At 47.4% G+C, this 26,858-nt stretch overlaps 1 protein-coding gene across 9 annotated transcripts in view; it reads left to right on the forward strand.

The window, feature by feature from the left end:
* Positions 1 to 26,858, forward strand: part of TENM4 (teneurin transmembrane protein 4) — a 1,425,092-nt gene that overhangs the window by 1,181,432 nt on the left and 216,802 nt on the right. For 8 of the 9 annotated variants that reach the window (XM_044944048.2, XM_045165965.1, XM_044944044.2 and 5 more), the window contains one exon: positions 26,026 to 26,196. The exons of the other annotated variant lie outside the window; for it this stretch is intronic. In XM_044944048.2, the coding sequence (XP_044799983.2) occupies positions 26,026 to 26,196 (171 nt within the window). The remainder of the gene's footprint in view (positions 1 to 26,025; positions 26,197 to 26,858) is intronic. 9 annotated transcript variants of the gene reach the window in all.

Below are 26,858 nucleotides of genomic sequence, written 5' to 3' on the forward strand. Positions count from 1 at the left end.
TAACTCATTTAAAAATTATGAATAACCTTTTCATTTGTAATTATTTTTTACATCCTATCAAGTTCCAGAAAAGAATTGCATCACCTCACCAGCAGAGAGGGAGTTGAAAACAGAGGGCAGGAAAGAGTTGTTCTTTCTCCAGGGTCTGCTCAGGGCTGCCACATCTGGATGGGGCTCAAGATCCACTTGACTTTCAGTTTCTTAGTTGGAAAGTTTATTGAGAACGAAGCAACTGGTGACTTTTCATTTATAGACACATTGGTCGCTGTTTCATAGAAAGATGGAGAAGCTGGAGTCGGCACTGATTACCCTTATAAAGGCTGCAGGACCCAGGGCCTCGCCCTCAGGCTGTCTTCTCATCCCCTGGGATGTTACTGTCTACTCTGCCCTGGGCTGGGAACCTAGGGAGGACCCTCACTGAGCCTGGGGGATCTCTTAAGGATCACACAAAGATGTGTGATTTTTCCCTACAGAAGGACGCCCTTTTCAGAGAGGCCACCACTGGGGTGGGTGCCTTGCCTTAGTCACCCACTCTCTCTATGAAGGTTTTCAGGTTGGTTCAGTCTCCATTTGAATACCCTGCCTTTTCTTTCCCAAAGAAAAGAAATCTGTTCACAGAACAAAATGGGGAAAGAAGGGTGTGAGGGGAAGGTTTGTTATAAGTCGGACCTTGGAACTTGTGCCGTCGTGGCAATAAAGCTTTATTTGATAGCATGTAATCATTTTAAAAACATTTTCGCCCCAAGAAGCAGGGTGGTTTAGAGTAGTAGAAATAACAGGGGTCACTTTTTGTGATTAATGATCAGGGCAGTTCGCTTCCATCATACCCTGTCCACTCGGCCCTGACTCTTCTAAGCGCTTTGCTTGGGTTTTCTCATTGAAATCTCCCAGCAGCCTGTGGGTTATTATCCCCAAATTACAGATAAGGACATGGAAACCCTGTGAACTTAAGTAACTCATCCACTGTTACACAGTCAATGGCTAGACTGTGCACTCAGCCTCTTGAGCTGATGCTTTTAGTCTGGTTTTTCCCCTCTCTTTTGAGCTCACAGTCTTAATCTTTATGCCGTAACTTTCCCATCTCAGCAGTGCGGTGTTAGTCACTCAGTCGTGTCCAACTCTTTGCAGCGTCATGGACAGAGTTCAACAGGTTCCTCTGTCCATGGGATTCTCCAAGCAAGAATACTGGAGTGGGTTGCCATTCCCTTCTCCAGGGGATCTTCCGATCCAGAGATCAAACCCGGGTCTCCTGCACTGCAGGTGGATTCTTTACCATCAGAGCCACCAGAGAAGCCCATCTTAGTGTCTAATATGCTAAATTTTTGCTATGTACCTAGCATTGTTCCAAGCCATTACTAAAGAGTTATCATCTCTCTGAACACTCACGACAGTTCTGTGTCTTCTGGAAGAGGAAACTAAAGCTCAGAGAAGTTAACGCTTTGCCAGGGTCGCACAACTGGTAAATAACATAGGGTTTCAAAGGCCATATTCTCAGCCACTACCCTGTAGCTCAGATGATGGAGGATCAGAAAACCCCATTCAGGCCCTGACTCCATACCTTGCTGGCTGTGTAAACTTGAACAAGTGGCTTAACCTCTCTGAACTTCAGTTTCCACTTGCCCTATGACTGATGTGGCTGGAATGATTAGGCCCTTTTTACAGTAGAGGAGACCGAGGGTAGCATTGTGGTTGAGAGCCTGCGTTCGAAAATAAGGCTGTGCTGTGCTGTGGTGTGCTTAGTCACTCAGCTGTGTCCGACACTTTGCAACCCCATGGACTGTAGCCCGCCGAGCTCCTCTGTCCATGGGGATTCTCCAGGCAAGAATACAGGAGTGGGTTGCCATGCCCTCCTCCATAAAATAAGGCTAACTGCTTTCAAGTCCCAGTTCAGCTGCCTAATGTGCTTTGAGACCTCAGGCAAGTTAATTTAACCTCTATTAGCCTCAGTTTTGGAGAAGGCAATGGTACCCCACTCCAGTACTCTTGCCTGGAAAATCCCATGGATGGAGGAGCCTGGTGGGCTCCATGAGGTCACTAAGAGTCGGACACGACTGAGCGACTTCACTTTCACTTTTCACTTTCCTACATTGGAGAAGGAGATGGCCACCCACTCCAGTGTTCTTGCCTGGAGAATCCCAGGGACGGGGGAGCCTGGTGCACTGCCGTCTCTGGAGTCGCACTGAGTCGGACATGACTGAAGCGACTTAGCAGCAGCAGCCTCGGTTTACCCATCTATAAAATGGGGATAATCGTAGTGGCCACTTCGCGGGGTTTTGTGATGTTCCAGTAAGATAATTTGCATAAAGCAGCTATCTCACTGCCTGGCACAGAGTGGGCTCTCAAGAAATGTTAGATACTGTTATGATTATTAATAGGATCATTAGTACTGCTAGGATCCCATGGAAAAGAGTAAGTCTTGAGAGAGAACTTGGGCCAGCATCATCTCACGGCAGCGCCTGAAGGCTCCCCAGCATGTGTTAGTCACAAAGGCAGCTGACAGAACAACCAAGGGGACCTGTCAGAAAGCATTTGTAGGGATGTCTCTCTGTTCCAGGGAAGCAGCCGCAAGAATCATTACCCCAAAGCACCTTGCATCATTTCTTTAACTAGGACAAAAGTTGATTTTTGCTTCCCTGCCAGTCACCTCTATCCAGATAAAACCAACAGCTCCCCTTGAGTTCTGAATCTCTGCATAAAAAGCCGACACTGAGGACTGCAAAAGACCGTGGAGTCATATCTTGAGGACTCTTCAAGCACCTGTCTAGCCAGATCAGCCTTTAAATCAGGAGATTTTTTTAAAGGCTTGTTAATAATACAAAAACCAGGAAGAGCGTTACATTTAAATGGAGACCCAGAGATTACCCTGGGATGCTGGTTTATTCTGTTGTCAGGTCCAGGTCCCTCCAGAGGGTGGGGCCTCATTTGGGTGATTTCTCCAAAGAGAGCAGGTGTTCTGATCTGACTTCCCAGCTGGCTTAGCGGTAAAGAACCTGCCTGCCAATGCAAGAGATGTGGATCCAATCCCTGGGTCGGAAAGGTTCCCTGGAGGAGGGAATGGCAACCCATTCCGGTATTCTTGCCTGGGAAATCCCAGGTACCGAGGAGCCTGGCAAGCTACAGTCCATGGGATCTCAAAGAGTTACATACAACTGAGTAATTAAACAACAGCATTCTGATTGGAAGAGAATATGGGGTTCAGTGGAAATAGCTCTGCCACTCTCCAACTGTTTGACTCTTCTGAACTTGGCTTTTCTCATCTACCACTGGGAAGAATAGTAGTACTTCCCTGTGGAGGCTGTTAAGCAGGTTAAATGAGGCATGTGACAAAGGAGGAGTCTCTTGCTGGTGGCCTCGGGAGACAGCTGCTACCTGTCCTTGGACCTCAGTTATCTCAGCCGAGGATGGGGTGGGAGTAACTGATCCTCTTAGGTCCTTTCCAGTCTGCAAACTGGTGCTCATAGGAAATTGAGCCAAAGCTCTGAGGGTGCAGTCCCAAGTGTGGGCTGCAGCAGCCTCTGGGTAACTGCAGAACGTGCCGACATGCTCCAAAACCATGAGGGACTCTGTTCAAATTAGGTTGCATTTTTCACCTCCACCAGCAGCTGACTGAATTGGAAAAAAAAAATCAGAATCCTTGTTCAAAGTGGTGATAGTTTAATTTATAAGTGAGAATGCTGTAGAGCTTAATTGCCGCTTTTCAAAAGGCAGCTTCTGGAGAGCATTGCTGGTTGGAATATTATTGCAGTTCGTGGTCTGCAAGAGCTTGAGTCATCCAGCTCTTAGAGTCATCTGGGCAGTATTGATTGAGGTGGACTTGGGCACTCAGTGTGACTTGCACAGACTTGGGCAGCCTCCCTCCTGCAGGCATGGACCGGGCACACCTACGCACGTGACTTCCATGGCAGCAGTCCAAGTAGGAGTCAGATTTCCCTTCCTGTTTGGTATCCTGGTCTCCCATCCTCATGTCTTATTCTCTGCTGCAGTTGTTGTTCAGTCACTCAGTCGTGTCTGACTCTTTGTGACACCACGGACTGCAGCACTCCAGACTTCCCTGTCCTTCACTGTCTCCCGGAGTTTGCTCAAACTCATGTCCATTGAGTTGATGATGCCATCCAACTGTCTCATCCTATGTTGTCCCCTTCTTCTCCTGCCCTCAATCTTTCCCCAAATCAGGGTCTTTTCCAATGAGTTGGCTCTTTGCATCAAGTGGACAAAGTGTTGGAGCTTCAGCTTCAGCATCAGTCCTTCCAATGAATCTTCAGGGTTGATTTCCTTTAGGACTGACTGGTTTGAGCTCCTTGGTGTCCATGGGACTCTCAAGAGTCTTCTCCAACACCACAGTTTGAAAGCATCAGTTCATCAGTGCTAAGCTTTCTTTATCGTCCAACTCTCACGTCTATACATGACTACTGGAAAAACCATAGATTTGACTATAAGGACCTTTGTTGGCAAAGTGATGTCTCTGCTTTTTAATACACTATCTAGGCTGTCTCGGCTGCAGACTTTGTCCCAACACAGTGCTTGGCACAGAGTAGCTGTGCTCAGTGAGATATGACTGAACCAAAGACTTGCAAGATGGTAAAATCTGCCAAGGTGTTTCCAGGCAGAATAGTGTGGGCACAAGCACGGTGGCAGAAATGTGCATTTTATGTCCTAGGCCTCGAGTACAGGTGAAATGGATGTGAAATGAATAGAGGAAGCATTAGAGACCGAAGCCAGGGTGATTGTAGCCCCTGCTGCCCCACAATTATGCCCACTTGGTTCCACTCCTGCAATATCAGGATCTCAGATGCCATTGGCTTCCTAAGAACAGGCCTGCTGCACTCTGGGCCTGGGTGTTATTAGTAAGCAATAAGGCTCATTTTCTCCCCTTTCTCTTCGACTTCGCATCAGGCCTTTTGGATAGAAGCCATAGATTTAGCTTTATAGCCCAAAGAATGGGAAACAGAAGTGATTGAACTTGATCTTTTAGGAGGAGGAAAAAGTGATAAAGATACAGGATCCTGTATTAAAGGCTTTCTTTCCAAGATTGATACCTTCATGCTGCTCTGTGGGAATTACTAATAGCGAGATATATATAGATTGTTCTCTTTATGACAGACCCTAGGCACATATCCTTCAACCCCCAAAAGGAGGACTTGAGGAGGCCAGCATGGCTCCCTGCAGTTGTGTGCAAGGCTGGCTCAAGGGGGAGAGGGCAGGCTTGCTCCATGGGACTAACGAGGGTAGAACAGGGACTAAGGGTGAGAATGGTGGGAAGGCTGACTCTGGCTCCATGAGAAAAGACTCCTCTCGGAGACAGCGGCCTGTGAGGGTGGGCTGCCTGTGTCTGCAGCCAGAGGGGAGGCTCAAGTGCCGCAGCTCCGCGGATCAGTGGCTCCCATCCACAGCGTCCTTCTGCCGTGACTTCCAATGCCAACCACACCAGGACTGATCTCCTTCAGCTGAGTTTCTGCACCTATTAAATCAGAATAAACAGCCAGGACTAGCTGAAGTGAGTAAGTCATTCAACGTGCTTCAGCTCAGCCTGAAAGAAAATTGGCCGTTTTACAGAGCTCCCTCCTTCCCCATCCCCGCTTATCCTCCCATTGGCAGGACCCCACCAGGAGCCAGAGCTTAAGGGAACCCACTCGTCCGGACCATGTGGCTTGGTCCCCCAGGGCACAGCGCAGGGGGGAGAAGGAGAGGGTGGGTCTGGAGGGTGAACGGCTGGCACCAGCCTCCCCACTCTTCAGAGTTCTTGCCCTGGCACCATTCAGGGCTCTAAACTAGGACTGAGACCCACACACCACTCAGGTGTGGCTCCCTTACCTGTACACCCGCTCAGTCACCAGTCCCCGACTGCCTGTTTTTAAAATCAGATTTATTGAGATACAATTTACATATAGAAAATGAATGCTTTTTAGGCATCCCGTGCTGTGAATTCTGGCAGCATTACTGACCATCACTACAGCAACACACAGAACATTTCCGTTGCCCCAAAGATCCCTTTTGTCAAGTCAGTCCTCTCTCTCCATCCTCAGACTCTGGCAGCCACGCATCTAGTCCCCATCTCCATAGTTTTAGGTACTGTCTTTGAGACGTGTAGCAAAGAAGTGATGTATTTACTGGGTTCAAAGATGAGGTGTTACCTACCATAACCTTCAAACTGTAAGGCTTCTAAGTGTTGTGGAGAAAATGTTAAGATATAATTTTAGAATTCAAGATATGAAGGCAAAGAGCTGGAACGTTTTGGGTTTCCCTGTGTGTCATTCTTGACCTCCTTAGAGGACTGCAGCCGAGACCACCATGTCGTCAGCATGAATCCACAAGCGTAGGCCCTCCTCCCTTTTTCATGGAACATCTTTTCAGGGACGTATTTCTAAGTGTTTACACAAAAATCTCGTTCTAGTCAAGTTTGATACCTCTGTCATATTTGTGCCGTTATTATATCATTGCTTTCCTCTATTTCCAACTGTTTGATGTTATGAACAGCACTTCAGTGACCGGAAAGAAAGAAAATCTGCTTTTTTTCCTTCTTTCAGTGACTTTGGGGAGGGAGTGTTTCCCTGAGCAGGATTTCTGGGTCACGAGGTATAGACAGTTCAAAGCCCTCGTGAGTCAACTGCTAAGGGCTCCTCAGAAGGATAGGACTGAATCCCTGGGTCTCCAGCTAAGTACCCAGTTTCCCTGCCCGTCTGGGGCCTTGTGTCTGCTCTTAGGTCAGCTGGTCCAACAAGTGCAGGTCAGGGAGGTTACAAGTGGCCCTGAGACCCAGAGAGGTAAAGGAGCTTCATTTGTGGAGGGAACCACCCACCTTCTCCCAGTCAGTCCCTTCCAAAAGCCTAGCTCACGTGTCCCTTTCTCAGCGAAGCTCCTCTGATGACCTCACACTAGGCCAGGAACCCAGTCGTCCGCGCTCACAGTGCCAGGAGCCTCACCGTCATTGCAGCTGGGCCTGGGTCTTAGCCCAGCTCAGCTCCGTCTCCACTGAGACTGTAAGACTTCCACTGTAGACAAGCTCTGTGGGGGCGGGAGTGATTTCTGTCTTGTCCAGCGCTGTGGCCACAGCTTCTTGTACCAGCGTGTGGCAGGATGTAGCCTGTGTTCAGCAAAAGTGTGTTGAAGGAGAGAGAGGAGGCAAGGATGTTGGAGCCAGAACCCCACAGATATCACAAGGTGTGGAGTAGAGGGAGAGAAAATGGTAAGCATAGAAGCTTAGGCTCTTACAGGGAACAGAGACCAAAAGTCTAGAGGCAGGGAGATCGTAGGAGAGTGAAAAGCGGTTCCTGGAAACGAAGGGAAGGGGGGCAGCCGGGGGTGGCGTGAGGCACAGACCTGGTGGTGGGCCCTCGCCTGTTCCTTCCAGCTGCGAGACTGAAGTGAGAAGCTCGCTCTCTCTGAGCCTCGGTTTCCCCCTCTGGTGAAAGCAGGTAATAGGCTATTGCAAGGAGGCTGTGACAACAGGGCACCTGCTTCTTTCTAACAAGAGCCACTGGTGAATGAAGTCCATCTTCCCCTCCCGCCAGCAGACAAGGAATGTTGAATGTGAGGGCCAACCAGTCCTCAGTTTGGAAATGTCTCAAAAAAGGACCTGAGTTTATTAGGATATTCATGTTTTGCAGCAACAGCAGCCACAGAGACTGCCAGAGACAGCACACTCTTCCCAGGACTTGGTGGGGGGGCGGGGGGGGTTCCCCATGGGCAGTTCCAAGGCCCCTGAAGAGGCAGCATATCTCACGGTCGGTCAGGGACCAAGCTGTGTGTCCAGAATCCTCCTTCCCCAGCTGCACCCTGGGCGTGTGGAAGAAGAATTGATTTTTCCAGATTTTTAGCATCCTTGGGCAGAACCTGTCCCCAAGTCCTTGTTTCTATTCTGAACTAATTACTGTGAAATAACATAATTTAATTGCACTTAGATGCAGAGAGAAAGTGAGAATGGTCTCCCTGATGGCTGTTTTTCCACTATTGCACACACCTAGTTACAGAGAAGAGGTGGTACACTCAGAGTTGACTTAGAGCCATAGGCTGGGGACAGAGATGAGGGAAATCCAGCCAAGCAGCTCTTCATTGCGGGTGGGGGGCGGGGGAGGAGCAGGAAAGGGGAGAGGCTGTGAGTTGGCCGTAAAAAGCGCAGTGTGTCCTTCCTTCTATCAGTAAAACAATGAAACCACAGCTAAACGGCTTCATCCTTTTAAAGATAGCAATGTAGTCTAAGAGCAAAAGCCACAGACTTTACCTTCTAGTCCTGCTCACGCAGGTTTCTCCATCCCTCCACGTCTTGGTTTTCTCACGGATAGTTTTGTCCATTAATATCCAAGAGGTGTCTTGAGCATTAAGAGGCAGAGTATCTACAAAGGGTCCAGCCGGGTAGGTGGTCCCTGATAAGTGCTGAAGATATGTGGGTCTCACTCTTCCAGGCAGCCAGATCACCCAGAGATTTGAGCCCCTTTCAGATTCAGCAGCCAAGGGCCATCTACACACACAGGGATTTCAGGTAATCTGGGATGCAGTAGAGGGAGCTTCCAAAGATTGAGGTTCAAGACGGCGAGTAGCATTCACTGAGCCTATCCGCAGGGCTCTGTCCTGGGCTACAGGGACTGACAAAGCCAGATAAGCTAGCATCACTGCCTTGAGTCTTCCGTGGCTTCATGGAAAGCCAGATGCGTAAGGACCCGAAGGCAATCGTAGACAGATGATAAAAGCATGTTACTGGGGTTTGAACCTTATCCCTGTGGGAGTCCAAAGGAGAGAGCAATTCATTGTAGTCAGGAAGATCAGATAAAATTTCCCCAAGGCATTGAGCCTTGTAAATCAAGGAAGACACTGAAAGAGAAGCTAGGAATGGCTTTCTGGAAGATGGAACAGTCCAAACAAAGGCAAGGGATGCTAGATAGAAATGTTGGCTGTTCTGGCACCTGTCTCAGAAGACTGCGTTAAAATACCCATTTGTGCTTTGGACTTCGCACGGGCCTCGATCTCTCTGTTACTGAAGGCTCTCAGTGCAGAACTGCAGAAACCACGGGGACTGCAGGAGGATGCAGGCTGCCTCCCCGCTTAGAGCAGAGGCTCCACTGGACAGATGCCCAAGAAATCCCTTGCCTTCACATGAGGCCTTTCAAATCCATCAGTCATCCCCAACATCCCTGCACTGTAGAAGATTATTAACTGCATTTTTTTTAATCCTGCAAACCCCAGATATGGAAACTGAGGCCTGCTGCAATTAAATTACTTGTTTATCTGGAAGGACAGCTAAGTCATGGATCTGGGTCTAGAAACCAGGTTTTCTGATTCCAAGTCCTGTGTTCCGTAATTAGACCATGCTGGCTCTCAGAGCCCTCCTCCGATGTCTTCCCCTGTTGCCACACTCCATCCCTGAGGCCCAGAGCAAACAAGGGGACTTTGCCATCCTCTCCAGGGATGTTCTCTGCCCCCTTCCCTACCATGACCTCCTCTGATCTAACAGAGGTGGCAGCTCACATGCATCAAGAGCTAACCACGTGCCAGCCACATTCTGCTACATGTGTCTCTCATTTAAGCTTTCAGTGATTCTACCCATCCAGCAGACATTTGTCAAGTACCAGCCATGTGCTGGGCTTCCCAGGTGGCTCAGATGGTACAGAATCTGCCTGCAATGTAGGAGAGAGACCTAGGTTCAATCCCTGGATTGGGAAGATCCCCTGCAGGAAGGCATGGCAACCCACTCCTGTATTCTTGCCTGGAGAATCCCCATGGACAGAGGAGTCTGGTGGGCTACAGTCCATGGGGTCGCAAGAGTTGGACACGACTGAGCAAGTGAGCACAGCACAGCCATGTGCTAGGTTCCATTCTGTTTTTATTTCCATCTCAAAGATGAGAAACTAAGGCCTGAGGAGAACAAGCCAGTTTCCAAGGCCACGTCACTAGTGAGTGCGAGAGCCAGAACTCGCCGCAGAGCCTGCCCTCTTCACAGTGTGCGCTACGATTCCCAGAGCTGGAGTTGGGCTGGGGTGGGACTGGCGTGGTTTACCGATCTGAGCTGCTGAGAGGATGCAGGGAGCTCCTTACTAAAGAGAGAAATTACCTTTTCTTATGGAAGAAAATGGAGCATCCACGACCGCGCCCCGCCCCACCCTGGGACGTGCCTTGTGCCAGGATTGCCACGGGTATCCATGGCATTGCGTGGAGCTGTGGTGTGCACGCACAGTGCTCCAGGACTGGAGAGCAGAGGAGGCCCAGATGACATCAGGGACCTGGATACACATTGCTTATCGAGCCCTGGCCCCTTGTGTTATCTGATTCGCTGTCATCCAGGCTTCATGAGGCTGCGGCATTAGCTTGTCGCTAGTGTAACCTTTCATTTCAGAGGAGGCCTTTCCTGCTAGTGTTTGGCAGACAGCTAGATTTATTGCACCTTTGAGCCTGGAGTTAGATTTTGCTCATAGCCTCCAGAGGGGGAAGAGGGAAAAAAATGCCAGTATCATTAATTGTGCTCTGGCCTGCGTTTCATCACATTGTCCTAAATTTTACCGTTCAGGCCATCTGTAGAATTTTACAGCAAGACAGGCTCATTGGACTTGTGTGTGTGTTAGTGTGTGAGTCTCTCTGTGCATATGAGCACATATATGACTCTGCTCACTATGCAAGCAAAAAAGATATTTGAGAGGAGGTAGAATGGTGAGGTAGCAAAGACTCAAAATGAGAATTTTAGACATAACATTTTTCTTTACTTGAAAACTGAAAACTCCTCTTTGGAAACTTGTTTATGCGTCCTCACTTTTCTGTAAAGCATTAAATTCATTAAATTGTTCTGTGCATATCCCTACTTGTGTCAGTCTGGGGCTGCGTAGGAAGTTTCTCATGTAAATCTTTGCATTAGTCTGTGTATTAAACCTGGGTGTTCTTCCTTTCATTGATTAAGCAACATAATAATAATGTCTTATATTTTCAATACACTTGATAATCTATGAAGGACTTTCCTTATATTTAATCCTTATAAGAACCCCAGGAGATGATTTTATATTCTTTCCCTTTCTACAGATGGAAAAATTGAGGAGCAGAGTGGTTAAGTGACGTACTTCCAGTTGCATAGCTGGTTAAGACGAGAGCTGGGAGCCCGGCTCTCTCTACAGATCTGATCCACTGGGCACATAGGTGGACAGCAGAGCAATCAAGTGTCAGGGAGCACCTGGACATAGCCTGTCGGGGCGGTGGGCACAGGAGAGGTGCTGGAGTAACGGCTAGGCGCCAGGACGGACGGGAGAGCAGAGGGCACTTATGGCCATGGACTATGGTGGAGATTCTCACAGAATATGTCAAGGTTTGAAGTAGGCCTTGAAGGATGGAAGAAGGATTTTAAAAATAGGGAAGGTAGTGGCCATTCCACATAAAGGCATTGCATCAGCGAAGCCTGGGGCCTTGGATGGACAAGAGTGTTCAAGGAACAGGAGAAACCCACACAAACAGAGGCTCCAGGACAGGGAGAAGCCATGAGGAGCGTCGGGTACTGTACTTGATAAGCCTTCCAAATGCTGGAGTTTTCTAGCCTCATGAAAAATATCACCAACAGAGTTTGAGCAGTATGGCAGGTCCACGTAATAATGAGATCTCCTCTTTTACTTTCCATTTTTGTCATTTCCACAGTTTCACATCTAACCAGAAAGGCAGTGTGTGTATAGTGGTTGGGGACGGATTCTGGGCAGTCTGGATTCAGTTCAGATCTGAAATGACTCTGCCGCTTATGAAACGTGTGACCTTGGGCAAGTTGTTGGACCTCTTAGAGCCTTAGTCCCCTCATCTTGCAAGTGAGGCTAACAGGAGGGCTTTGCAAGGGTTAATTGATAACAGCTTCCCTTGTGGCTCAGATGAAAGAATCTGCCTGTAATGCAGGAGACACGGGTTCGATCTCTGGGCTGGGAAGATGCCCTGGAGAAAGGAATGGCCACCCACTCCTATTCTCCTATTCTTGCCTGGGAAATCCCATGGACAAAGGAACCTGGTAGGCTTCAGTCTATGGGGTCACAAAGAGTCAGACACGACTGAGCAACTAACACCGACACGTTTATCAAGCACTAAGCAGAGTGATTGGTATCGTTAATGACAGCACCTGTCGTTATCATCATCATCAACACGGTGCCTGGAGCTCCGGGCTGTCCTAAACTTCCTAGCCAAAGGGCTGAGCCAAACCGGGGCTCCCTAGAATATCCAAGAACTGAGTGCCTGGTTCTGTGCTCAGACAGGGCAGAGAGGCACGAAGATGTAGTCTACCTCCAAAGAGCTAGAAAAGACTCCCATGGGCAGGAGCCTGGGAAGCTGTGGTGAATAAAAGAGGAACACTGCACACTCTGTTCCATGAGAGTTTACCACACTCTTTCAAAATGCTTCTCATTATAAAGAAATAGCATCCCTCGTTACAAATCCAGGTGGCAGACTCAGTGTTAAGCTGTCCGCCCTCATTCTTCCCACTGAACTGACTGTTCCAGAGGGGAAAGGCCTATCCTAATAATATATACACAAATTAAAACTCTATTTAGAGGTACAGCGGGAACCACCTCCTAATTGACTTTGATCACTGAGAAAAAAAAAAAGCAAGCCAGTTACGTGATTGGTTTGCCAAAGGAAACCAGGCGATGGGCGGGTGCTTCACGGAGCCCTGCGACAGGACGTTTCTCTAGTAGCTATGGAAATGGAACCTAGCAACAGGCACATCCTCCTGCTGGAGCGCCCAAGGCGGAACCAAGCCCCCGGTTGCTTCAGCCCCGTTTGATGGTTCAGTGGCGGGGACAAGGCCTCACACGTGAGAGGCTGGTCCTTGGCTAAGTAGAGACACCTTTATAGAAATCCTTTAGATAGCCCAGTGAATAGCCTTGGTGCTTGCTTGCAAGCACCATAAAGAAAGGGAACCTAGAGAGCTCCAGACCAGCCTTCCGCCGCCTCTGGGGAAATGACAGGCACTTTCCCTGGTTTCCCAGGCCAGCTGTGCAGCTCTGCTAGGGCAGGGCTGGCTTCACACCCCAGCAGGAGCAGCTGGATGGGCTTGTGACCCCAGGGGTGTCTCTGCTTCCTGGATCCTTAGTGACACCTTGAGTTTGAAGGGGAGGTGGTGTGTCTTCCGCTGCATGGAGTCGCAGTGGTGTTGCTTCCTTGACCTCTCTGTTGGCCGAGATTTACTCAGAAGCTGCATGTTGTTCTGATCAGGATGGCGGGGAGGCCTGCCCTGGGCTCTGACAGTGGTCTGCGAAGGACTCAGGGCATGCCGTGACCCAGAACCCGGGTTTGGATCTTGGTGCCACCATGACGAGTGGCACAATGATGGATGACTCTGGACCTTGGTTTTCTAGAGATACAAGATCAGGTAAATAATATCTACTTGGTCACTCTGTTTTGAGTTCCTCATAAGCCATAAAGTGGAGATACAGTCTTGCTTAAAAAGTGGTGGGATTAAACGACAGAAGGAACGTGCCCCTTCCCCCACTGTGTCAGGCACATGGTGCGATGTTTCATAACAGAAGCTGTTATTGTCTCAGTAACAGTCCTAATTACGTCTGTCTCCTTCCTTGCCTTTGTTTCTCCTTCTCTCCTGTGGGCCAGATGCTGGGGGCTTGGTGGAGACAAGAACATAATCCCTGCCTTGGAGGGAGGGCCTCCTGGTGGGCTGACATCACCTGCCCCAGGAGTTCAGTCCCTCTACTTTAGGCTCAAGAAGATGACTCCCCTGGTCTGAGAGTGCAGCCCCTGTGGGAGGCACAAGCCCTGAGCGGGGCTTTCCTGCTCTCACAACATTTTCTGCCGTGACTCAGTGCCAGCGTCATTTAGTGGAAAGGACTCCCAGTGATGAATTCAGAGACTTGGGCTCAGCGTTGTTCCAGCCTTTGCCCCAGTCAAGCCTAAGTCCCATCTCCCTGGTGAGTGGGACTCAGGTTCAGTCAGAACAACATCCATACCCGTTCCCCCTCAACAGCCGCCAACCAGAGCAAAAACTCAAAAGAGTTCTCCACTTCTTCAAGAAATCTCCTTACTTCACTTTCTCAGTGAAAACCTTAATAACCACTGCAAATGATGGTGATGATGATACCAACATAGACGCCTATCCTCTGGTAGTCGATTTGAGCAAATGCCAAGCAGCACGATTAGCTCGTGAAACACGTTATTTCATCTTCACAACAGTTCTTTGGAGCTAGACACTATTATCACCATTTTATAGAGGAGGACCCCGAGACTCAGTGGAGTTGAATAACAGGAATGAAGTCATATAACTGTAAACACAAGAACCAGAAACAGAACCCAGGGCTGCGTGGCTATGAAGGCTGTGCCCGTAACCAGTGTGTTTCACGCCTTCCATTTTCTTGTGTCTGGAAGCAGCACATCCGGGTGGGAAGAGGTTGGATTACTGGGCTGAGGTCCATCCAAGGGGTGGTGGAGGTGGCCAACCCCTAGACTAGTCATGCACGGAAGAGGTCTTAGTAGAGCCCGTTGGGTGAAAGGTGCCCCGAGAAGACAGCTTTCTAATTCCGTTACTGCAATAATAGCTGTTTACTCCATTCTGTAGAAATTAGATTCCAGCCCCGGTTCCCCTACAACTTGCCGTGTCACCAGTTTTCAATGCCCTCCAGTTAAATTGACCTTTCATCTCTGCGCTGACAGTGGCTGTGCCCACCGCCCCCTTTTCTAGCACCCATGCCCTCCTCAACTTGTTTTACAGAAATATCGAGCAGCTGCCAGCAAATCCTTGCTGAAAGGCCTCCTTTCCCCACAGCATTGCGTGGTGCAGAAAGATGATTAAGTGTGCCAGAGTCCATTCTCCAGAAAACACTTAATTTGGGGGTGAGAGACAGTAACCCTGATTGTTGCAGTCAGGTTTATCCAGAGATGGGAAGAAAGGCAATATATTTACTTGATTTAAAATTAGCCCCACGTAGTCACCAGTAAGATCCTGTCAGGCTGCTTTATACTGATTCTGCTTTTAAAAACTGTTTTATCCATTGGGCAAATATCTCTAGCTCCTTTGCCCAAAGGCTGGCAGCTGATGGGAGCAGGGTAGTGAAACAGCCCTCAACTCAAAGGAATTTTCAGTTGGCATTTTTGCAGTTGGCATGGGAGGGTAATTAAGGGCGATGTATGGAGAGAAAGAAAGGTGATGGGCAGAGTTGGCTTAAACAGGTCTTTCAAGGGATCTCGAATTTAGGAAAATCAGAGCAAAATGCCAGCGATGATGAGAGCTGCCATTTGCTTTGTTCCTACTGTGTGCCAGGCACAGTTCTAAACAAACTACGCGTGTTATTCCATTTAATCCTTTAATGTAATATTTCTATCTGTTTTACAGATAGAGAAACTGAGACTCAGAAAGGCAAAGTCATTTATCCAGAATCAGGACCCTAGGAAATGATACAGCTCTGAAGGCTCCAGATAGACCCCCACTTGACAACTGATCCTGCCAAAGTCACTTACTTGATTTTGCATGGTTTTGACTGTGGAGGTCAGCCATGCCTATGGCAGTCAGGGTATAAACATGGAAAGTATCTTGGGAGGTGTCTTTGGGCAGATCATGAAGCCTCTGTGAGCCTCCCCTTTCTTCATTTGTGAAATGGGAATACTGATCATTTTCTCAAGCTTTATGTAAGGACTGAATGAAATAGCATGTGGAATTCCCCTTGCCTAAACGTCTGACCTGTGGCATAGACTCAAAACCAGAATTTCCCCGCTCTGATCTATCATCGTTTTTGTACCTCTTGCTCCTCCTGAGACTGGGTTGTAGAACTTCCTTTCTAAGGTAAACAGCATGGAAATGAGTTTGGAAATCAGTGCAGAAAATTCGTCACACATCCTACACTGTGATTCAAAGCCTGATGTCGTTTTTACATATGTCTTTCTAGATGTTTTTTTATAAACATACTATGCATGCAAAAACATGCAACTCTGTGTCCTACTTTCTTCCCCCTTAAAATTACATGATAAGCATTTGCCCTTATTGCTCATTGTCAGTTCAGTTCAGCTTTTCACTCATGTCTGACTCTCTGCAATCCCATGGACTGCAGCACTCCAGGCTTCCCTGTCCATCACCAACTCCCAGAGCCTACTCAAAATCATGTCCATTACATCGGTGATGTCATCCAACTATCTCATCCTCTGTTGTCCCTTCTCCTCCTGCCTTCGGTCTTTCCCAGCATCAGGGTCTTGTCCAATGAGTGTTCTTCTCATCAAGTGGCCAAAGTATTGGAGTTTCAGCTTCAGCATCAGTCCTTCCAATGAATATTCAGGATTGATTTCCTTTAGGATGGACTGGTTGGATCTCCTTGCAATCCAAGGGACTCTCAAGAGTCTTCTCCAACACCACAGTTCAAAAGCATCAATTCTTCGGTGCTCAGCTTTCTTTACAGTCCAAATCTCACATTCATACATGACCACTGGAAAAACCATAGCTTTGACTAGACCTTTGTTAGTGAAGTAATGTCTCTGCTTTTTAATATGCTGTCTAGGTTGGTCATAGCTTTTCTTCCAAGGAGCAAGTGTCTTTTAATTTCATGGCTGCAGTCACCATCTGCAGTGATTTTAGAGCCCCCCAAAATAAAGTCTATCACTGTTTCCATTGTTTCCCCATCTATTTGCCATGAAGTGATGGGAATGGATGCCATGATCTTAGTTTTCTGAAAGTTGAGTTTTAAGCCAACTTTTTTCACTCTCCTCCTTCACTTTCATCAAGAGGCTCTTTAGTTCTTCTTCACTTTCTGACATAAGGGTGTCATCTGTGTATCTGAGGTTATTGATATTTCTCCCGGCAATCTTGATTCCAGCTTTGTACTTCATCCAGCCCAGCATTTCACATGATGTACTCTGCATAGAAGTTAAATAAGCAGGGTGACAATATACAGCCTTGACATATTCCTTTCCCAATTTGGAACCAGTCTATTGTTCCATGTCTAGTTCTAACTGTTGCTTCTTGACCTGCATACAGATTTCTCAGGAGGCAGGTCAGGTGGTCAGGTATTCCCATCTCTTGAAGAATTTTCCAGTTTGTTGTGATCCAGTCAAAGGCTTTGGCATAGTCAATAAAGCAAAAATAGATGTTTTTCTGGAACTCTCTTGCTTTTTCGATGATCCAGCAGATGTTGGCAATTTGATCTCTGGTTCCTCTGCCTTTTCTAAATCCAGCTTGAACATCTGGAAGTTCACAGTTCATGTTCATGAAGCCTGGCTTGGAGAATTGTGAGCATTACTTTACTAGCGTGTGAGATGAGTGCAATTTTGCGGTAGTTTGAGCATTCTTTGGCATTGCCTTTCTTTGGAATTGGAATGAAAACTGACCTTTTCCAGTCCTGTGGCCACTGCTGAGTTTTCCAGATTTGCTGGCATATTGAGGGCAGCACTTTCACAGCATCATCTTTCAGGAGTATCAGTTATTTTTCATAATGATTAGCTTACATTCCATCCAGTACCTGTATCATAATTTAGCTCAGTCATTCTCCTGTTTTAAGACATCTGCGTTGCTTCTGATTTTCTTAATAATACACTGCAGTGTATGCCTCTGTGTATATGACTTCTAAGCTTGAAGCCTTCCAATGTTGTGGCTTTGGTGCAAAACCAGGGGTAGAACTTGGGGAAGGAAACACTGTCATTTTGTGGTTGTTACTCTTTCGCCTTTTTGCTTTGTGCTTTCCACCTTACAGGACCATAAATAAGAAAACTCCAATGAGTTATATTTTACAGAAATGATGCTATTTAAAAACAAACAACAAGCAATTGGGCACTAACATAAAGCAGAAAAGTAGGTAGCCGTGCACCTTGGTTGGGTCCCACTGCCTTTTGAAGCCCAAAAAAAAATGCCACTGGAGCCAACAGTTTCTTGATTAGAGCTTCATCTCTAATCACTACCTGGAGCTGCTAATTCACAAATGCAAGGGGCTTTGTGCTTTCGATTTGGGGAAGGCAAGCATCTTGTGACGGTAGAACCTCTCCTGTGCTTCCATTGGCGACTCCTGCAAAATGACTGTGGTAATTGCCTCCTGCTGGCTGGTGCTGGGGGTGGGGGGACTGTCAACATCTGCACATCTATTGAGCATTTTTCTTGAAAATGTCAGGATGGAGCTTGCACTTTCCCAGCCTTCTCTCATGTCTTGCTGGGCAGGAAAAGGCGACTGGAAAATGTCAGCCCTGGGATCAGAGGGACCAGAACTGAGGGAATAAGAAAATTCTCCCACCCTAGCTCCTGGCTTTTAGAAATCATTAACATTTCAACGTGGGTGATCCTGTGAACTCACTACCTTTCCACAGCCTTTTTCTGAACTCTTTAACATCTTTTCACCTTTTTATTTAATTACAAACTAGTTTAAAGGGAACACCAGTATCACTTTCCATGTACTTGGGAGAGTTTTGTACACACAGTTATATAAATACCGCAGGGTATAATTTAGATAATCCTGTGATGTACATTGATGGTTACCATTAATTCCTCTGGAAAAGGGGATTACGATGATTATAATTTATACTGTTTCAGTGGCCTGGTCTTAAAGCAGACTGAAGAGGACCGTGTATACTTCTGAGCCTTCTGGGATACTTGGTGGTTACTTCCAAGTCCTCTGGATAGCATGTACTGACTGCTGTCCACAGCTGCAAATGAGGGCTGCTGTGGGGTAAGAAATATTACCACCATGGGGACCCCCACAGATTCATTTCAGCCTTTATTACCCATTTTAATCTTCTATTTAAAGTAAACTATATAAAAGAGGAATCTTGGCTGGGGAACACAGACTCCTGAGTTAGAAATTTCACCTCACCTTTATACCAGCTCTGTGGTGTTAGGTAGCTTACTCTGAAGTATATCAAAAATATATCCCCATAGCTCAGTTTCTTTTCAGTTCTGATCTCTGGTGGTCCCAGCCTACAGTGGCTTGAAGCGGGGCTTGGGTTCCTGGCCAGAGATTGAGGTCACGTCACATTAGCGAGAGCACCAAATCCTAGCCACTAGGCCCGCGGTGACAAGGCCCCGGCCCTTCGGCTTTGCAGAAAAAGAACTCCCGCAAAGATGGAAAGTAGTGAAACAAGCATTCACTAGGAGGAAAAGAGAGTACAGTCTGTGCGGATAGACACATACGGAGAGAGAGTCACGCCCTGGTGGTGATTTGAATCACTTTTATGGGGCATGCCTTCCTGGTTTCCTTCGGCCTGTCATTTTGCTTTGCCTGGCTCTGAGTCTGTATTTGGTGTGTCTCAGGGTCCTCCCCTGTGTGCGTACTCATCCCTTAACCAAGATGGACTCTAGCGAAGAGACTTATGGGTAGTTGACATCACCCTCTCTTTTGACCTTCAAGGAGCCCTCCTGCGCATGTGTAGTTGGGACAGTCTCCTTGACTTTGAGAATGAGGAATATGTGGTCTTTTATCTCTTCTCTGGGCAGGGCCCAGCCTCCTCCATCATCCTGCCTTTGTGGAGTTTCTGCTATTAGGAAGTTTCTGTCCACAGGCGAGAAGCTGAGCAGCCTGGAGCCCATCTGTCTCCTGACTCAGTTCCATTGTACCTGTACACCAGTGGTTTTTCAGCCCATCTTACCATGAGGATTACATTGATTACTAGAAATTAAGAATTTGGCATGTAGTATGCATGGCAATGGCAGCCCACTCCAGTACTCTTGCCTGGCAAATCCCATGGACAGAGGAGCCTGGTAGGCTGCAGTGCATGGGGTTGCTAAGAGTTGGGGATGACTGAGCGACTTCTTTCGCTTTTCACTTTCATGCGTTGGAGAAGGAAATGGCAACCCACTCCAGTATTCTTGCCTGGAGAATCCCAGGGATGGGGGAGCCTGGTGGGCTGCCGTCTATGGGATCGCACAGTCAGATACAACTGATGCGACTTAGCAGCAGCAGCAGCAGCATGCATGGCAGAAAATGAAGAGGAACTAAAAAGCCTCTTGATGAAAGTGAAAGAGGAGAGTGAAAAAGTTGGCTTAAAGCTCAACATTCAGAAAACAAAGATCATGGCATCTGGTCCCATCACTGCATGGGAAATAGATGGGGAAACAGTGGCAGACTTTATTTTTGGGGCTCCAAAATCACTGCAGATGGTGACTGCAGCCATGAAAGTACAAGACGCTTACTCCTTGGAAGAAAAGTTATGACCAACCTAGATAGCATATTGAAAAGCAGAGACATTACTTTACCAACAAAGGTCTGTCTAGTCAAGGCTATGGTTTTTCCAGTGGTCATGTATGGATGTGAGAGTTGGACTGTAAAGAAAGCTGAGTGCTGAAGAATTGATGCTTTTGAACTGTAGTGTTGGAGAAGACTCTTGAGAGTCCCTTGGACTGCAAGGAGATCCAACCAGTCCATTCTAAAGGAGATCGGTCCGGGGTGTTCTTTGGAAGGACTGATGCTAAAGCTGAAACTCCAGTACTTTGGCCACCTCGTGTGAAGAGTTGACTCATTGGAAAAGACTCTGGTGCTGGGAGGGATTGGGGGCAGGAGGAAAAGGGGACAACAGAGGATGAGATGGCTGGATAGCATCACCGACTCTATGGACGTGAGTTTGAGTGAACTCCGGGAGATGGTGATGGACAGGGAGGCCTGGCGTGCTGTGATTCATAGGGTTGCAAAGAGTCAGACACGACTGAGTGACTGAACTGAACTGAACTGATGCAGTCCAGGTGGGCATCCCAGGTGGCACTAGTGGTAAAGAACCTGCCTGCCAATGCAGGAGACATAAGAGACCTGGGTTTGATCCCTGGGTTGGAAGATCCCCTGGAGGAGGAAATGGCAACCCACTCCTCCAGTATTCTTGTCTGGAGAATCCCCATGGTCAGAGGAGCCTGGCAGGCTACAGTCAATAGGGTTGCAAAAAGTCGGACGTGACTGAAGTGACTTAGCATCCATGCATGTATGCACTCCAGTTTATACCGGGTTTTGAGTTACTGTTGTTATTGTTATCAAGGACAAAGAAAAATGGTTGCTTGAGCTTGTGTTTTCTTTGGACAGTCTCTGACCAAGTAAGCTTTGTGTGCTTTGGGAAGAGAACAGAGCAAACCATTTTCCTTCCTTCTGTCTTTCCATTGGGTGTAAAATTGACCACCCATCAAACAGTACAGTAGAAGAGTTGAGGGGCCCCTAGCATGACATATTTAAGACTGGATCGCAGGTTAAAGGTCCCTTTCATTCTGGTGCTAAGATGACATTACCTGTGGAACTTGGCTTCTCTGACTCTGCATCCTTCTCCTCTCTCTATATCTTACCTTCTAGCGGGCCATTTCTCAGCCCAGTTTTGGTGGCCCCATACTCACTTGCCTACCACCAGCCTCCAGAATTATTTCTGGAGGACTAGGTCTCCTGAGAGTCCAGTTACAGCTGGATCCAGACCTGGCTTCCCCTGCTGGTTTCCAGGAGCACATCTTCTGCAGATTGACCGAGAGACCCGCCAGCCTCACAGCTGTAAGGGCCCCTATTTATGATCACTGGTGGGGGGTGGGGGGCCAGGCTGAGAAGCAGGGGTGCCAGCATCCTCCCCCGTCCAGTGGTGGGCTGCTGTCCCCTAATTAACTGCCCTGGAATGCCGGATCTTGTTAGCATTTTCACCTGGAATACTTTTTTCGCTGGCTTTTCTTCCCCCTCCGCCTACTTTTTTTTTTTTTTTAAGCAAGAACTTGCTTTTGCATCTTATTAAAATAAGAGGTAGCTTTGACAATAAAAATGTTTCTCTTCACAAAGCTGTGAGAGTCTGTTCATCGTGGGATTAGTTAATTCTCCTGACCTTTTAACAAGACGGCTCTTTTTGCACACTTAGATGAGATAATTGATTCTAATAGGGAACGAAGCCCTGCTCATTTAACTGCGTATATCTGAGTTGTCCGCAGTTCAGGCAATTTTTCCACTACCTTTGGAGTTGCCAATAAATATATTGAAACAATAAGAAGGTAAGCAGAAATGTGAGCTAATTCAGCCCCAGAAGTAGCAGCGTAGTCACTTCTAACAGGCAGGTGAATTTTATTATTATTGGAAACTACACAGGGACAGTAAGGAGCAGTCTGAAGCAGGTCACTGAGTGCTTGGTACCTAAAAAGTGCTCTATAAATGTGAGCTACTGTTTTATCAGTATCATCAACAGTATGAATATAATGGTTATAAAATACAGCAATCACACATGGGTACAGTTTATAATATGCTTTGCCATATATTATCACCCAAAGTGAAATTGTTAGTCATTCAGTCGTGTCTAATTCTTTTCAACCCCATGGACTGTAGCCCGCCAGTGTCCTCCATCCTTGGGATTTTCCAGGCAAAGATACTGGAGTGGGTTGCCATTTCCTTTTCTAGATCTTCCCGACCCACAGACCAAACCCAGATCTCCTGCATTGCAGGCAGATTCTTTACCATCTGAGCCACCCGAGAGCCCATATTACCGCATAGAAAGAAGAAAGTGAAAGTGAAATCTTTTCCGACTCTTTGCGACCACATGGACTGTAGCCTACCAGGCTCCTTCATCCATGGGATTTTCCAGGCAAGACTACTGGAGTGGATTGCCATTTCCTTCTCCAGGGGATCTTCTCAACCCAGGGATTGAACCCGGGTCTCCCAAATTGCAGGCAGACACTTTACCATCTGAGCCACCAGGGAAGCCCTATATGACCACATATGATATAATAATTCTTTGAAATATTTTTATCCTCACTTCTCAGATGAGAATACTTTAGCTAGGAAGTGGCAGTTAGGATTCAAAGCCAGTTTTCTTGCCGTCAGTCCAGGACACTTTCCCCTGTGTCATAGTAACCAAAGAGAAAGCAGAGGGTCAGATCGCATCTCTGGTATCAGTGTACACGGTCCTGGTTAAGCCAAACTTGTGTGCGTCCTCAGTGGGTTTTGTTTGTACCAGGAGTCAGAAGGTCGTGCTGTGCTCCACTCTTCTCTACAGGTTTTTGCATCTTGAAGACAGTCACACAACCACTCAAGACCACCATCAGTGACCATTCCACAAACTGGGGCTAAATAACACAACTTTCTGTCTACTTCACAGGATCCTCTGTTGCTGCCTTAAAAAGACATATAAAAGGCTTAGAGTCAGCTTCCTGTGTAAAGGAGGGTGTCTTTATAATGCCCACCCACCTTGTTGGATAAAGCTAGTGAGAGGCAGAATGGCAGAGTTGGGAGAGCCTGACTTTTCTAGCCAGAGAGGGAGATGGTTTGTGATTTCAGGATTCAAAGAGTTTGGGATTCTAGGCTAGACTCTGCCACTTGTTAGCCATGTAAATTGAAGTCTTTGTGTCTTAGTGTCTTTTCATTGGCAAAAATGGGATTATCACCTTCTAGGACTGTTGTGAGAATTAAAGGAAATACTGTATTTACTGCTTTTAGCACAATGCCTGGCACATGGAAAACACTCAAGAAATCATAGTTTCATAATTATCATAATTTTAATTAACCTTCTGAGTTAATTAATTATGCACATCTGTAAATTGGGTCTGGTTGAGTTGGGTGAGGATTAGAGGTAATGTGTGCAAATTACCCAGGACACTGCCTAGCAAGCCGTTGTTCCTCTGTAAAAACAATTACAGTGGGCCTTCATATCTCTTGTCGATTGGTCCTTTGCTGTCTTCCTCTGGCCCTCTTCCTGGGTCAGCCACCGCCACCTCTGGGCCTTCCAGTCCTTCTGAATGTACTTTGTTGCTTGTCCATCTCCCCTACCTCTGAACTCTTGGAAGCAGGAAGTATCTGATTTGGTTCTGGCTCTCAGTGTCAGCCACGGGTCCTGGCTTTTAAAAAATGTTCATCAACTGAGCAAAGGAGTGACACTTCACAAGATGCTGTGGAGTCAGGGACTGGAGTAGTACTTAACTCTGTATGTAGGGGATTAGAGAAGGCCTCCCGGAAGGGGTAAGTATGGACCGTTGATAAGGCTCAAGTTTTAGATCCTGAATGGGATTTAAGCAGACATTTCTGGAGAAGAAAATGGCAACCCACTCCAGTATTCTGGCCTGGAAAATCGCATGGATGGAGACACCTGTAGGCTACAGTCTATGGGGTCGCAAAGAGTCGGACACGACTGAGCGCCTTCACTTTGTACTAGCTCACAAACCTTTTTGGAAACATGCTGCCTAGAGCACTGTATATCTCAAGGCACAGTATCCATTCTTTAGTGTCTACTGATCTCTTCTAGATTGCTGCAGAAGACTATTTAGCAGTTACTACATTGCAAAGATATTTTTAAAACAGAAATGCGTGCACGTGAATCAAAATCACAGAATTCCCCCAAATCACAAAAATGCAGACAATCAAAATGCACAACAGATATGCGATGAAATGTAAAATGTGAATCAGTCCCCTTTCCCAGGCCCTTAGCATCTCTTCCTTTAGAGGGTTGCCCACTGTTACCAGTGTCTTTCATATCCTCTCAGACTCTATATACAGAATCTTTTTCTTAACCCAAAGGTAGAATAGCAAAGGCCTTCGGGCTGCAGTATCTGTGGAGTACAGGCTTAGTTGCTCCAAGGCATGTGGAATCTTCCCAGACCAGGATCAAACCTGTGTCTCCTGCATCGGTAGGTAGATTCACATTCACTGTACCACCAGGGAAGTACCTCCATTCGTATTTTTGTCCTGAGCATGTGCTAAATCTCTTCAGTTGTGTCCAGCTCTGTGCATCCCTATGGCCTATAGCCTGCCAGGCTCCTCTGTCCATGAGATTCTCCAGGCAGGAATACTGGTGGTGTATTATTGTTCTGCACGTTACCATTTTCCTTCCCAAAAAATGTATAAAAAAGTTTTCTCATTCTTTTTTATGGTTACACAGTATATCGTATGGGCTTCCCCAGTGGCTCAGCAGGTAAAGAATCCTCCTGCAGTGCAGCAGACACAGGAGATGCAGGTTTAATCCCTGGGGCGGGTGGTTGTGGGGGAAGATCCCCTGGAGGAGGAAATGACAACCACTCCAGTATTCTTGCCTGGGAAGTCCCATGGACAGAGGAGCCTGGTGGGCTGTAGTCCATGGGGTCGCAAAGAGTCGGACACAGCTCAGTGACTAAGCACACACAGAGTAAATTGGATAAATGTAACTTGTCTGGCTCCTTATCTGTGGACTGGTTTCCAATGTTTGCGGCTTCCCTGGTGGCTCAGCTGGTAAAGAATCTGCCGGTAATGCGGGAGACCTGGGTTTGATCCCTGGGTCGGGAAAATCCCCTGGAGAAGGGAACAGCTACCCACTCCAGTGTTCTGGCCTGGAGAATTCCATGGACTGTATCGTCCATGGGGATCACAAGGAGTCGGACATGACTGAGCGACTTTCACTTTCCAATGTTTTGCTATTACAAGCAATGCTGTAGTGAATAACCTTGTATACACTCACAAACCTCATTTTGTGTATATGTGAGCATATCTGGAGGAGAATTGGAATCTCTGAGTTCCAGGGTAAAGGGTATGGGTATTTTATTTTATAGCTTTTGTCAAACTGCCCTCTCTGTAAGGTCTGTACCAGCTTATGCTCACACCAAACCAGCTGAGTATGAGAGTGCTTGTTTCCTGTTCTCTTCCAATACTGTATATTTTCAGCCTTCTAAAAATCTTTGCCAAACCATATATGAAAAACCGTATTTCAAAGTTTAACTTCCATTTCTTCTACCCTGAGTAATGTGTAGAGAGTCTTTTCATACAGCCGAGAGCCAGGTGCATTTCTTATTCTATAAACTGTCTGCCCATCTCCTATGCCTGTTCTCCTACTGGGTGGTTGGACTTTGCTTATTATTTGTAAGCATTATTTTTATATTAAGGAAATTAAGCCTTGATGAAACAAATTGCCGTTTTCCCCTGTAGATTGTTATTTTTAATCTTTTAAAGCACAAGGCCTAGACCTCCTGAAAGTCCCCTCATCCTGCTTCTCTCCCTGCACCCCTAGACTGTGAGCCCTTGAGGGCAGGGTCGGTGCCCGGGTCGTCCCTGTGGCCCAGTCCCCTCCATGGCACCCAGAGCTCTCTCCAGGGGCTCTGTGTTGAACTGAACTGAATTCCCGTGTTCCCCACCCCTACCTGCCCTCCCCTATGGCTTGGGAGTCCCGTTTCCGCCTCCAGCAGAAAAAGATGACTTTTCTCATTGCTCACCACAGCCATGCACCTGTTTGGCCTAAACTGGCACCTGCAGCCGATGGAGGGGCAGATGTATGAGATCACGGAGGACACAGCCAGCAGTTGGCCTGTGCCAACGGACGTCTCCCTGTATCCCTCAGGGGGCACTGGGTTAGAGATCCCTGACAGGAAAGGCAAAGGAGCCGCAGAAGGTAGGGTTGCTGTGTTGTTCGTGTCGTGAGTCCTCTGTGTCTGCCTTTGAGCCAAGGAGACCGCCATCCTGCGCGCCATGTGCCTGACTCACAGCTCCATGCCCTGGTGCTTCCTCCATCCCCCCGCACTCCACGCCGCTGCTGGGCCACCCATGTCTTCATCTCAGTTCCTCGTCACTGTGAGCTCATCGCGGGGCTTGGGCAGGGTTCATGGTGCTCAGCGGCATCCCATCCCATACCGCAGGGGAAGCATCGTGGGCTTTCACACTGCTGGGCGGCCGTCTTTGATGGTATGGGATCATGATACGCCTTCTGGGGCGGCCTCGTGGCACGAATGGGCGTCTCTTGGAGTGGGGTGTGTGGCAGGTGGGTAGAGGGTGTGGTGTACACGAAATATCCTTGGACCTTGTGGTTTAAGGGAAACACCACTCCCACTGTTCTAGCATTTTCCTACCACGTGGCCTTGAGCAAGTCACTTAATTTTCCTGAGCTCGTTTCCTCATCTACAGGCGCAGTAATTGTTAGTGTTTCTTCAGTATGTTTGTTCAAAGCTTTTTGTGAAGAGCATTTCACGTTTAATCCTCACAGAGATCCTGTGAAGTAAGTATAATTGTTTACAGCCATTTTAGATGCAAAAGCTAAGGACCACATAGATTAAGTGA

Source organism: Bubalus bubalis, chromosome 5 (genome assembly GCF_019923935.1).
Source record: "Bubalus bubalis isolate 160015118507 breed Murrah chromosome 5, NDDB_SH_1, whole genome shotgun sequence".
In the NCBI taxonomy this organism is placed as follows: domain Eukaryota; kingdom Metazoa; phylum Chordata; class Mammalia; order Artiodactyla; family Bovidae; genus Bubalus; species Bubalus bubalis.